We start from the raw sequence: 14,010 nt of genomic DNA, 5'->3' as shown, positions 1-14,010 counted from the left end.
TGGATGGGCAGCAAAAGAGGGAAGAAACCCCTACAGAGTGGTTGGAAAGGTTGGGGGGAAATATGAGGCAATTTTCAGGGGTTGATCCTGACATGGTGGCTGGACAGATCTGACTAAAGATAAATTTTGACCAATCACACAAAGCAGAAGCACATTGACAGCAGTTCCATCCAACCACTGTAGGCACAGGTACCTTTGGTTAAAGCAATGCTTGCTTATTTCAAATACAATACCTGCTTGTGAGCCTTAAAACACAATGCACAGAGCTCCATTATTAGGCTTAGAACTTCTTAATATCTCACTGGATAAACTTTTCTGTAGCTTAGGGAATTATTCTAGACAAGTGTTAATACACAGACCGTTGTTCTAGTTGTTGTTACATTCTGCTTCTCATATAACTTTTCTGCTCACCAGTCTTATGACAACTGCTCAGCTCCAATCACAGCTCTGCTGTCTCTGAGCCTGCCTTTTGCAGCTTTCCCAAACCCCTCTGATTTTAAGGATTCCCACACTTGGGGAAAGGAGCACAAGGAGAACCCCTGATTTCAGGAGTTTGTGCTCTGAGCTGAGCCCTCCTCATCCATCCCAGCCTAACTGGGAGTTTTCCTTTAGGGACCACTTCAGGCTTTAAAATCTGCAGCAGTTCTTGGCAAAAATGCTTTTAGTAGGTGATAATTTGCAGTAGCAGTAATTAACTTGGAAGTGTTTTTCCCTGCATGTGGAGTACTGGCTGACAGAAACTGGTTCCAGAGTGTGTCAACCCCTCTCACCTCAGAGTAAAGGCTGAGGAACTCCCCATGCCTTTAAAAAAGCTGATCTGAGGTGGTTTCTGTGCTTCATCCTGGGAATTGTTCCCTCACACACCAAAAGAATCACTCTGTGGTTGTAGGCATCTCCCATCCATGCTTTGATGGTGTTGGGCAGCTGGAGACCAAGGTTCCTGTCAGAATCAAACCCATCCAGAGATGTCTGTGGTTTTTTAGGTTTTTTTTTACCCCTCAGGTTTGTGGGGTTTTTTGAAGTGGAACAATTGTTTTAATTACTGCTCAGTCTCAGGGCAGTAATTATGTCCTGAACTTTGCTGCTTTCATCAGAGTGAGGGGCAGGTTCCAACCTGGCTCCATCAGAGCAGGCTCAGGGAGGGGCTGTTACCTCACAGAGGAGCAGTTTGCAATAAAAGTTATTCTAAATATTTCTCTTTAACCCAGCCTTGAGATTGGAACCATCTTGGTTCCAGGTAAACAAAGCATTTGCTTCTCTCACCTCACTTTATTTAACTAATTGAATTCCATGAGTGGTTTGCTCAGTGCCAAGATTCACAAAGTTTGTTTTCCCTCAATCAATGAATAAAACTCTGATCCTGCTGCTTCTGGAGCCCGTGTGCACTCACCAAAAATGATCAGTTCATTGCAGTTAACAATTTCACTGTTTATTAAACAAGATTTTAATGCAGAATTGATTTTTCCCCCTGCAAGTTGACAGTGCATTTAAAGAGTTTGTATTTGCCTATCGAGACAGCTCTTAAAAACCATGGGGGTTAGGAGTGAAATTGAATTCTGATTTCCAGCTCCATGAAGCTGGGGGCAGGCAGGAGCTGATTCCTCCTGTGCTGCAGGTGAGCACAGGGATTGCAGGGAGTGTGCAGCAGGCTGGGCTGGCTCCTGAGCCAGCACGGGGAAACCTCCTGGGGCCGGGGCTCAGCTCTGAGCAAACAGCAGGGGGAGTTCAGATCTGCCCGTCCCGGGAGTGTGGGACAGGGACCCTGGGGAGCTCAGGCCTTCTCCTGAAGGGCAGAGCAAAGAGCTCAGCGTGTCCACAAAGGTCTCAGTGTGTCCCCAAAGTGCTCAGCGTGTCCCCAAAGAGCTCAGCGTGTCCCCAAAGTGCTCAGCGTGTCCCCAAAGTGCTCGGTGTGTCTCCAAAGTGCTCGGTGTGTCTCCAAAGTGCTCAGCATGTCCCCAAAGAGCTCAGCATGTCCCCAAAGAGCTCAGCGTGTCCTCAAAGAGCTCAGCGTGTCCTCAAAGAGCTCGGCCTGTCCCCAAAGAGCTCAGCGTGTCCCCAAAGGTCTCAGCATGTCCCCAAAGTGCTCAGAGTGTCCCCAAAGAGCTCAGCGTATCCCCAAAGTGCTCAGAGTGTCCCCAAAGAGCTCAGCGTATCCCCAAAGTGCTCGGTGTGTCCCCAAAGTGCTCAGTGTGTCCCCAAAGAGCTCGGTGTGTCCCCAAAGTGCTCAGCATGCCCCCAAAGGTCTCAGCATGTCCCCAGGTGCTCAGCGTGTCCTCAAAGTGCTTGGTGTGTCCCCAAAGTGCTCAGCGTGTCCGCAAAGTGTTCAGCATGTCCCCAAAGGTGCTCAGTGTGTCCCCAAAGGTCTCAGCATGTCCCCAAGGTCTCAGCATGTCCCCAAAGAGCTCAGCGTGTCCCCAAAGGTCTCAGTGTGTCCCCAAAGTGCTCAGCATGTCTACAAAGGTCTTGGCGTGTCCCCAAAGGTCTCAGCGTGTCCCCAAGTGCTCATCATGTCCCCAAGTGCTCAGAGTATCCCCAAGTGCTCAGTTTGTCCCCAAAGGTCTCAGTGTGTCCCCAGAGGTCTCCGTGTGTCCCCAAAGGTCTCAGTTTGTCCCCAGAGGTCTCGGTGTGTCCCCAAAGGTCTCAGTGTGTCCCCAGAGATCTCGGTGTGTCCCCAAAGGTCTCAGTGTGTCCCCAGAGGTCTCAGTGTGTCCCCAAAGCATGGTCCCTTCCTTCAGGGAGATTTTTGTCCTTTGACCGTTCTGCTCAGGGATTTTTGGAGCTGTTTCTCCCTATGCTCTGTCACAGGAAATCCTCCAAGGCACTGAAGGCAAAGACAAGATCCCAGATAATTTGTTTGGCTGTTTTCTCATTAACAGTGTGGTTTTAATGATTTTAACTGGTTTTATTGACTCTGACTGGTTTTAATGACTATATTTGATCATTTTGCCAAGCACCAGCCCAGTGCAGTGGAGCTGTGGCTCTCCAGTGTTGGGGCTGGTGGCATCTCTCATTTTCCCCATTTTCCCCATTTCCCCCATTTCCTGAATTTTCCACATTTTCCCCCATTTTCTGCATTTTCCCCATTTTCCCCTGTTTCCCCCATTTCCCCCATTTCTCCCATTTCCCCCATTTCCTCCATTTCCCCTGTTTTCCCATTTTCCCCATTTTACACATTTTCCCCATTTTCTGCATTTTTCCCTTTTTCCCCATTTCCCCCATTTGCCCAATTTTCCCATTTTTCCAATTTTTCCCATTTTCCCAATTTTTCCTGTTTTCCACCTTTTCCCCATTTTTCTCATTTATCCCATTTCCCCCATTTTCTGCATTTTCCCCATTTTCCCCTGTTTCCCCCATTTCCCCCATTTCTCCCATTTCCCCCATTTCCTCCATTTCCCCTGTTTTCCCATTTTCCCCATTTTACACATTTTCCCCATTTTCTGCATTTTTCCCTTTTCCCCCATTTCCCCCATTTGCCCAATTTTCCCATTTTTCCAATTTTTCCCATTTTCCCAAGTTTTCCTCTTTTCCACCTTTTCCCCATTTTTCTCATTTATCCCATTTCCCCCATTTTTCCCATTTCGCCCATTTTCCCCATTTCCCCCATTTTCCCATTTCCCCCTTTCCCCATTTTCCCATTTCCCCTGTTTCCCCCATTTTACCCATTTCCCCATTTTCCCCTGTTTTCCCCATTTTTCCCATTTTCTCCATTTCCCCCTTTCCCCATTTTTCCCATTTTGCCCATTTTCCACATTTTCCCCAATTTCCCCCATTTTCCCTTGTTTTCCCCATTTTTCCCATTTTCCCCATTTTCTATCTTTTCCCCATTTTTCTCATTTATCCCATTTCCCCATTTTCCCATTTCCCCCTTTCCCCATTTCCCCTGTTTTCCCAATTTCCCCATTTCCCCTGTTTCCCCCATTTCCCCAATGTTCCAATTTCCCCATTTTCCCCATTTCCCCTGTTTCCCCCATTTTCCCCCATTTCCTCAATGTTCCCATTTCCCCATTTTCCCCTTTCCCCATTTCCCCTGTTTTCCCCATTTTCCCCTTTCCCCATTTCCCGTTTTCCCCATTTCCCCAATGTTCCCATTTCCCTATCCCCATTTCCCCTGTTTCCCCCATTTTCCCCCATTTCCCCAATGTTCCCATTTCCCCTGTTTTCCCATTTCCCCTGTTTTCCCCATTTTCCCCATTTCCCCTGTTTCCCCCATTTCCCCTGTTTCCCCCATTTCCCCAGTGTTCCCATTTCCCCCTTTCCTCATTTCCCCTCTTTCCCCATTTTCCCCATTTCCCCCTTTCCCCATTTCTCCCATTTCCCCAGTGTTCCCATTTTCCCATTTCCCCCATTTTCCCCCTTTCCCCATTTCCCCCATTTCCCCAGTGTTCCCATTTCCCTAGTGTTCCCATTTTCCCCATTTCCCAAGTGTTCCCATTTTACCCAGTTTCCCCATTTCCCCTGTTTCCCCCATTTTCCCCCATTTCCCCTGTTTTCCCCATTTCCCCATTTTCCCCCTTTCCCCATTCCCCCCATTTTCCCATTTCCCCATATCCCCCTTTCCCCATTTTCACCCATTTTACCCAGTTTCCCCATTTCCCCAATTTCTCCCATTTTCCCCATTTCCCCATTTCCCCAGTGTTCCCGTTTTACCCAGTTTCCCCATTTCCCCCATTTTCCCCCTTTCCCCATTTCCCCAGTGTTCCCATTTTACCCAGTTTCCCCATTTTCCCATTTCCCCCTTTCCCCATTTTCACCCATTTTACCCAGTTTCCCCATTTCCCCAATTTCTCCCATTTTCCCCATTTCCCCAGTGTTCCCGTTTTACCCAGTTTCCCCATTTTCCCCATTTCCCCATTTCCCCAGTGTCCCCGTTTTACCCAGTTTCCCTCTTTCCCCATTTCCCCAGTGTTCCCGTTTTACCCAGTTTCCCCATTTCCCCATTTCCCCCGTGTCCCCGTCTTACCCAGTTTCCGTTTCCCGTTCCTGCAGTGGCGAACTCCACCACGGGCAGCGGCTCGCGCCGGGACTCGCTGACGGGCAGCAGTGAGCTCTACAAGAGGACCTCGAGCAGCCTCACCCCCATCGGGCACAGCTTCTACAATGGCCTGGGCTTCTCCTCCTCCCCCGGGCCCGTGGGGATGCCCCTGCCCAGCCAGGGCCCCGGGCACTCGCAGACTCCTCCTCCCTCCTTGTCCTCACACGGATCCTCCTCCAGCCTCAACCTGGGTAAGGGCCCTGCTCTGCTCTCCTGCAGCACCCCTGCTTCCCCCAGGCAGCAGTTCTGTGGTCTCACAATCATTTAGGGGGAGAACCATCTTTAATTCAGGTCCAACCCTCCTGGAGTGTGTGTCCTGCAGGGTTCAGCTGGGAACAGGTTTCCATCTTTGCTCCTCATTTCCTGTCTTGGTTTGAGCCGCCAGGTGTCTGCTGAGGAAGGCAGGAACCTTCCCTGAAATGGAAAATGCAAACCCCCTCTGTCTGCATTACTACAGTTTTGAAATTAAGGGGTTCTCAGGCAAAGATATGGGAATAGCAATAACAGTCCTTTATTAGGGAAAAAATAAAAATAAAATAAAAGCTCATTTTCCCCCAGGAGCCCTCCAGGCTTTGGCTCTGCTGAGCTCTGGCCCAGCCATGCTGATTTTTCATCCTCTTGGGTTCCTGGAAGAGCTGCAGGACATGGAATGAGTTCCTGTCTTGGTTTGAACAGCCAGGTGTCTGCTGAGGAAGGCAGGAGCCTCCCCCAAAATGGAAAATGCAAACCCACCCCCTCCCTCTGAATTATTGGAATTTTGAAATTAAAAAGCTCTCAGGCAAAGATATGGGAGCAGGAATAACAGTTCTGTACTAGGAAATTAAAAATGCAAATGCAAGAGTACAAACCAAGCCTGGCAGAGTGAGAGCAGCCCTGGCACGCTGTGGGTCAGGGGGTGGCACAGCCCCATCCCATGGGGGCTCAGCCCTCCTGCAGTGCCAGCTGTGCTTCTGCTGGAGCAGGGATCCTGCACAAGGGGGGAGTTTTCCTCTGCAGCTCCAGGGCTGCTGCAGATGGGCCTGGGCTCCCTCTGGCCATGCAGGGCAGCAGAAGCTGCTCCTCTGGCAATGCCCTGGGCAAAGGCTGCTGGGCTGTGCCAGGCTCCCATTGGATCCAGGTAGGAATGCTTGGCTCCTGCCCTGGGCAATGCAGCATCTCCCCATGGGATGCTGGAATTGGATCAGCCCTGCAGGGACACTCAGTGGCCATGGACAGCAGAGATCTCCTGCAGGGAGGATTGGCTGGGGCAGAGATCAAGAAAACTGCCCCAAGAACAGCAGAGAACTGCCCAGCTCTGACAGGTGGAGGTAGAACACACAGCCCCATTTCCAACCTGAGACATTCCCTCAGCTCAAAATTAGGGGTAATATTCCCAAGTGTTTATAAAACAGGATTTTCTTGCACTGGTCTTGGTAACAGCAGCAATGGTTTGTGGAATAAAGTAGGTAAGGAGAGTTGATCTTCAATTAAAATGGTTTTAAAGGGGATGTTTTAAAATACCCATTAAATTGGGAATAATGAGCTTGGAATACAATTCCTCCTTTTAACCAATATTCCCTGGAGCAGTGCTCAGCTTTGAGCTGAGGATTTGGTGAGTTTACCTTGGAAAATTTCCCATCAGTGTGGCCTTATCAAAAGCACAGGAGGAATCATTGTGGGAAGATCCATGACTTTGTGCAGCTGAAGCTTCTCAAAGAGCTTCTGCCTGACCCACAATAAAATAAATCTTAAAAATAAAGAAAGCAAATATTAAATAATAAAGCAGTGCCCATCTGAACCTCCTACAGTGTTCATTCCCTCATAAACAAATCAAAGAGATTATTTGTTGCACCTGTAGCAGATAATTTAATATTTCCTCCAAAAATTCCCTTGGTTTTGGTTGTGTCATGAATCTGCTGGGTTTAACAAAACTTCTGCTTCTCAGAGCAGTTCTCCCCTCTCAGCAGACTGTGTATTTATGATGTGTGTTCCATGCATGTGTGATAAATCCAGTGCTGGCTCTAGGTTAGCTGGAATAGTCATAAATATGATTCTTGGAGATCAAGTTTAGATTTACCATCGTGCCTTGTTCAGAGCTTTAATAGAACTGGAAGGATTTTGCCTTTATTTATGCAGCTGTGGAGGCCTTGGCTGACAGTTAAATGGCCACAATAAATTAGTGCTGAGGAGGAAGCGGATTCCAAACCTGGGAAAAAGCTGGGTGCCCTTGCAAAAAAAAAAAAAAATCCAAAAAATTCTTTGTAATCAAAGAATCCTAAGAATTCCACTGGATCAGAGGAAGGTGGATCTGTCTGGGAACAAACTCTGGAAAGAAATTGGAATTAGCACCCCCAGAAATGGGTTGTGCTCCAGAGGATCAGTGTGGGGCTTCCCATCTTCCCAAAATATTCCTGTCCTTGTGACCTTGTCCCCTCCATGGCTGGTTCCATGCTGGGTGATGCTGTAGGTCAGGTGTCACCTGGGATAGCTCTGATTTTGGGGGATTTCACCTTGAAATCCATGAAAAGTCATTTTATTTTTTCAAGTTTCTCTTTCATTGGTGGTGGAGGGTATTGGGAAGGTGAGGTCTGACTTCCTTTGTTATAAAATCAGTTCTGATGGAGAGGAGAAGGCTCCAGGGAGAGCTCAGAGCCCTTGCAGGGCCTGCAAGGGCTCCAGGAGAGCTGCAGAGGGACTGGGGCCAAGGATGGAGGGCCAGGAGGCAGGGAATGGCTGCCAGTGGCAGAGGGCAGGGCTGGATGGGATCTTGGGAATTGGGAATTGTTCCCTGGCAGGGTGGGCAGGGGCTGGGCTGGAATTGCCAGAGCAGCTGGGGCTGCCCCTGGAGCCCTGAAATCCTGGATCCCTGCCTGTGGGACAACAGAGAAATCAGGGAATGGTTTGGGATGGGAGAGACCTGAAATCCCCTCCAGTGCCACCCCTGCCATGGCAGGGCCACCTCCCACTGTGCCAGGTGCTGCCAGCCCCAATGCCCAGCCTGGCCTTGGGCACTGCCAGGGCTCCAGGGGCAGCCACAGCTGCTCTGGGCACCCTGGCAGAGCCCAAACCTCTCCAACCAGGCCTTGCCAGGCTCCAAACCCCTGTGGCAAATGGCACTGGGGGCACCTGGAACCATGCAGGAAATCATTCTTTCCTTGCCTTTCTCCATTTGCTGCAATGGTTTTTGGTGCTGGTTTCCATCCTGGATTGAGGAATGGGAATGCCAGAGTGGTTTGGGTGGGAAGGGATCTTCAATGCCAGCTCATTGCAGCCCAGGGCCACCTCCCAGTGTGCCAGGTGCTGCCAGCCCCAATGTCCAGCCTGGCCTTGGGCACTGCCAGGGCTCCAGGGGCAGCCCCAGCTGCTCTGGCAATTCCAGCCCAGCCCCTGCCCACCCTGCCAGGGAACAATTCCCAATTCCCAAGATCCCATCCAGCCCTGCCCTCTGCCACTGGCAGCCATTCCCTGCCTCCTGGCCCTCCATCCTTGGCCCCAGTCCCTCTGCAGCTCTCCTGGAGCCCCTTCAGGCCCTGCAAGGGCTCTGAGCTCTCCCTGGAGCCTTCTCCTCTCCAGGGCAGCACCCCCAGCTCTCCCAGCCTGGCTCCAGAGGAAGAAGGAGCAGTTTCTTTGTAGTTTTTGGTAAAGTCTCACTGAAGTCTGGGATCTGACCAAGTCCTGGCACGGAGGAGCTGGATGCACCCTGAGGTTTCAAGCCTTTGGTGAGGTTCAGAATTGTGATTTAGGAAGCTTGTTCCCCACAGGATCTCTGTGTTCCCAGGGTGATGTTGAGCATCCTGGGGAAACCTGCAGTCAGCATTGCCATCAGGAGAGACAGCCAGGGGGGAAAGTGGAGTCACTCTCCATCCCCACGTGATTGGGGCTTTCTCAGAAAGCCTCTGACAGATTTTCTGTACTGATTGTGCTCTTAGCCAAGAGATAACAGCCCAAGTGCCAAACCCTCCCCTTTCCCATCAGGAACCATTTCCACTTCAGTCCCAACTCCTAACTTTGCTCCAGGTGTTGAAATAAAAAGTGGGAATTGTGAGAATTTCAGATGTGTGGGAAGCATTGGTGCCCCATTGCTCAGCTTGTCCCACCCGGGTTTCCTCACCTGGGAAGTGCTTTACTCATCCTGTGGCAATGCTGCTCCTTGCAGGAGACTGGAATATCAGGAATATCAGGAATATCAGGGATATCACCTGGTGGCATTTGGGAGTTGTTGCTCAGTGTGGGAGTCAGGGTGCAGAAGGTGCTGGACACTCCATTGCAAGGCAGCACAAGGAGCTCTCAGCTCTCCTTTTCCTTGGGGAAAAAAACGGGAGGAAAAAAAGTCCTCTCCTTCCTTGGGCAAGGAGAGTTCTGGCACCAGCTCCAGAGAAACTTGCCCAGCTCAGAGATGTAGAATCACAAAATACCCTGAGCTGGAAGTGAGCCACAGAGGTCATCATTAATAATTAATTGGGCTGTTATCAGATACAGAGTTCTCATCCAGTTTCCTGCATGGGTGCTTCCTCCAGGTGTTGATGGCTGATGAGTGCAGCTCCCTCGGCTCTGTTTTTATGGAATATTTTAATTCCAGCCCAGCTGCCAGGAGCAGCCTCTCTGCAGCCAGCCCTGCCAAGCTTTCCTTGGAGCTCTCCCCTGTGGCACAGATTCCTGCAGCTCATTTCCCTGGGATTCCCCCTGCCTCACCTGGGCCCTGCAGTCCCTGTGTGATCAGGACCTGTTCCCTGGACTTTGTTCCACCCAGGAAAATCCGTGCAGGCTCCTCCTGCGCCAGCAGAGGGATCCCAAGCCCTGCAGGAAAGGCAGAAACCAAATCCTCTGCCACTGTGCTGAGCCACATCCTGAATATTTCAGGGAAACAGCACTGGAAGGTTTAAGTTTGTTCCTATCAAAGCTTCTCTTTGTGGGATGAAGCATCACCTGTCCCCATATTCCTGTTTTGGGGTCACACAGCATCTCTTAGTGTGGCTGCAGATATTTCAGCCATTTGTGAAAGCACAGGGATTTAAAACCTTTCTTGGAATTAATTTATTCGTATTTACCTGTGTTTAATAGTGATAGATTTGTGCTTTTATATCCACATTTTTTATACTTTTATATCTATCCCTCAGCACACTTCTTTTAACTCAGTCCTTGCCAGGGCAGCAGGACAGGTGGGAAAAACCTGAGGGTGGAGGCCAAAGGCAGTGGAAACAGCAAAAAAGCTGAAATTTGGGAGTGTTGGGATTGCCACTGCTCTGGTTCAGACATTGTGGACGCAGGAGGAGGAACAGAAATTGTTTCACTCTGTCAGAAAGCCACAGTCAGAGATGTGATGTCATTGGATGGAGTCAGAATCACAGAACATCCTGGTTTAGAAGGGATCATCAGAGTTCTTTGCTGGAGTGTGTAGCTGTTCCCAGCCTAACCCAGCAGTGCCACAGATGCTTGGACACATCCCCATCTCAATTCCTTGGTGGGCAGCTCAGTCAGGAATCACAAAATGGGATCATGGAGGTTGGAAAAGCCCTTTGGGGTCATTGGGTCCCACCTGTGACTGATCAACTCAGCCCAGCTGGGTGCCATGCCCAGGAATTCCTTGGACACCTCCAGGGATGGAGAACCCAAACCTCCTTGGGCAGTTCCAAGGCCTGATCATCATAAAACAGGATCATCAAGGTTGGAGAAGCCTTCCAGGGTCTTCAGGTCCAACCTGTGACCAGTCTCCACCAGGGCACTGAGTGCCACATGCTCATTCCTTTGGCATCTCCCGGGATGGGGATTCCAAACCTCCCTGAGCAGTTCCAGTGAGGAAATCCGGCCTAGAAATCCCACCTAGAAATTCTTCTTAGAAATCCCACCTCAAAATCCTGCTTAGCTGAATGTCAGACCTACCCCCATATTGGAACAGAACTCAGGGATCCAGTGTCACATCCCTGTGTCCCCATGAGGCCCATCCATGTCCTATTCCTTTATCCATGCCCTGTTCCCTTGTCCCCATCTGTGTCTTGTCTCCTTCTTCCTTTATCGCCATCCACGTCCTGTTCCTTTATCCCCATCCATGCCCTGTCCCCTTATCCCATCCCTGCCCCATTCCCTCATCCTGTCTTTGCCCTGTTCCCTCATCCCACCCGTGCCCTGTTCCCTCATCCCACCCGTGCCCTGTTCCTTATCCCATCCCTGCCCCATTCCCTTATCCCATCCATGCCCTTATCCCATCCATTTCCTTATCTCATCCCTGCCCTGTTCCCTTATCCCATCCATTCCCTTATCGCATCCAATCCCTTATCCCATCCCTGCCCCATTTCCTGATCCCATCCCTGCCCTGTTCCCTTATCCCATATGTGCCCTTATACCCATCCATGGCCTTATCCCATCCCTGCCCCGTTCCCTGATCCCATCCCTGCCCTGTTCCCTTATCCCATCCATTCCCTTACCCCATCCCTGCCCCATTCCCTTATCCCATCCATTCCTAATCCCATTCCCTGATCCCATCCATTCCCTGATCCCATCCATTCCCTGATCCCATCCCTGCCCCATTCCCTGTCCCATTCCCTGTCCCATTCCCTGATCCCATCTGTTCCCTGATCCCATCCATTCCCTGATCCCATTCCCTGCCCCATTTCCTGATCCCATCCCTGCCCCGTTCCCTGCCCCATTCCCTGCCCCATTCCCTGATCCCATTCCCTGCCCCATTCCCTGCCCCATTCCCTGATCCCATCCCTGCCCCATTCCCTGCCCCATTCCCTTCCCATTCCCTGATCCCATTGCCTGTTCTTGCAGGGGGGCTGACGAACGGCAGTGGCCGTTACATCTCGGCGGCGCCGGGGGCGGAGGCCAAGTACCGCAGTGCGAGCAGCGCCTCCAGCCTGTTCAGCCCCAGCAGCACGCTGTTCCCGTCCTCGCGCCTGCGCTACGGCATGTCCGACGTGATGCCCTCGGGCCGCAGCCGCCTGCTCGAGGACTTCCGCAACAACCGCTACCCCAACCTGCAGCTGCGCGAGATCGCCGGCCACATCATGGAGTTCTCCCAGGACCAGCACGGATCCAGGTGGGCTGGGCAGTCTGGCCACGGCCGCGCCTTGGGGAGCATCCCTTGGGTTTTGTGGCTGTGTTTCATGGTTGTGTTTCGTGGTTGTGTTTCATGGTTGTGTTTTGTTGGTTGTGTTTTATGCTTATGTTTCATGGTTGTGTTTCGTGGTTGTGTTTTGTTGGTTGTGTTTTGTGGTTATGTTTCATGGTTGTGTTTCATGGTTGTGTCTTGTTTGTTGTGTTTTGTGGCTGTGTTTCATGGTTGTGTTTCGTGGTTGTGTTTCATGGTTGTGTTTCGTGGTTGTGTTTTGTTGGTTGTGTTTCATGGTTGTGTTTTGTTGGTTGTGTTTTGTGGCTGTGTTTCATGGTTGTGTTTCGTGGTTGTGTTTCATGGTTGTGTTTCATGGTTGTGTTTCGTGGTTGTGTTTCATGGTTGTGTTTTGTTGGTTGTGTTTCATGGTTGTGTTTTGTTGGTTGTGTTTTGTGGCTGTGTTTCATGGTTGTGTTTCATGGTTGTGTTTCGTTGCTTCCATTTCGCAGTTGTGTTTTGTGCTTGTTGTTCTGTTGGTTCCATTTTGCCGGTTGAATTTTGCAGTTGCGTTTCGTTGGTTCCATTTTGCAGTTGTGTTTTGCGGTTGTGTTTTCTGGCTGTTGCTTTGTTGGTTCCATTTCACGGTTGTTGTTTTGCAGTTGTGTTTTCTTGGTTGTGTTTTCTTGGTTGTGTTTCACACTTGAGTTTTGCAGTTGTGTTTTGTTGGTTCCGTTTCACAGTTGTTGTTTTGCGGTTGTTGTTTTGCGGTTGTGGTTTTTTTGGTTCCGTTTTGCAGTTGTGTTTTGTTGGTTGTGTTTTGTGCTTGTTGTTTCGTTGGTTCCATTTTGCAGTTGTTATTTTGTTGGTTCCATTTTGTGGTTGTGTTTTGTTGGTTCCATTTTGTGGTTGTGTTTTGTTGGTTCCATTTTGCAGTTGTGTTTTGTGGTTGTGTTTTGTTGGTTGCATTTCACAGTTGAGTTTCACAGTTGAGTTTTGCAGTTGTGTTTTGTCTCACTTCCCCAAGCTGAGGCACACCAGGGAATAAGCAGGAACAGCCAAGCCAGTGTCAGGCTCAGAACCCCCAAGGATTGTCCAGTTCAGGGACATTGGCATCTCCAGGGATGGGGACTCCAAACTTCCCTGGGCGGTTCCAATGCCTGAACACTCTTCCAGTGAGGAAATCCTGCCTAGAAATCCCACCTTGAAATTCTTCTTAGAAATCCCACCTTAAAATCTTGTCCAATTCCTGGCCCTGCCCAGACACCCCAAGGATCCCAGCCTGTGCATGCCTGGGGGTGTTTTCCAGGGTTGGAGACAGGTGCTGGTAGCAGGAATTCCTCCTTGAATTTAGCCAGGAGAAAAGGAGACTCAGGGCTGCCCTCATCGCTCTCTGCAGCTCCTGAAAGGTGCCTGTGCTCAGCTGGGGCTGGGCTCTTTCTCCAGAACTGACAGAACCAGAGCACACAGCCTCGAGCTGCCCCAAGGGAAATACAGGGTGGATATCAGGAAAAGGATTTTACAGAAAGGTGATAAAGTTCTGGAATGTTCTGCCCAGGGAGGTGGTGGAGTCCCCATCCCTGGGGGTGTTTAACAAAGCCTGGATGTGGCACTGGGTGCCAGGGTTGAGTTGAGGGGTTGGGGCTGGGTTGGAGTGGATGATCTTGAAGGTCTCTTCCAACCCAGTGATTCTGTGAAAAGGAGCTTCCTTGCTTTGTGGTTTGCTCACTTGTCCTGCTGGCACAGCTAAATCCATTTTAAAAGCCAGCTGGACACGAGGCCATCCTCCATTACTCCATTGAGATCTGCTTTGCTTGGAATGAAGATTCCAACATGTGGTCATGGACCTCATGGCTGTGACCACCCCGAGCTGTCAGATGGCTGGATAAAATACCTGTGTTTGCAAGAGCTTTGCAAGTTGTTGATGACTAAAATGTCTTAAATTTGAATATTT

General features: G+C 50.2%; 1 protein-coding gene across 8 annotated transcripts in view; it reads left to right on the top strand.

Annotated features, from left to right (window-relative positions):
- The window catches only part of PUM1 (pumilio RNA binding family member 1), a 94,461-nt gene that overhangs the window by 65,726 nt on the left and 14,725 nt on the right, over positions 1 to 14,010 (top strand). For all 8 annotated transcript variants that reach the window (XM_071453510.1, XM_071453507.1, XM_071453509.1 and 5 more), the window contains exons 14-15: positions 4,987 to 5,223; positions 11,780 to 12,047. In XM_071453510.1, the coding sequence (XP_071309611.1) occupies positions 4,987 to 5,223; positions 11,780 to 12,047 (505 nt within the window). The remainder of the gene's footprint in view (positions 1 to 4,986; positions 5,224 to 11,779; positions 12,048 to 14,010) is intronic.

Source organism: Agelaius tricolor, unplaced genomic scaffold (assembly GCF_023055355.1).
Source record: "Agelaius tricolor isolate 1412-34295 unplaced genomic scaffold, bAgeTri1.0.p SCAF_36, whole genome shotgun sequence".
Taxonomy (NCBI): Eukaryota; Metazoa; Chordata; class Aves; order Passeriformes; family Icteridae; genus Agelaius; species Agelaius tricolor.
The sequence above is the reverse complement of the archived record's forward strand: the minus strand, read 5'-3'. Positions and strand labels throughout refer to the sequence as shown.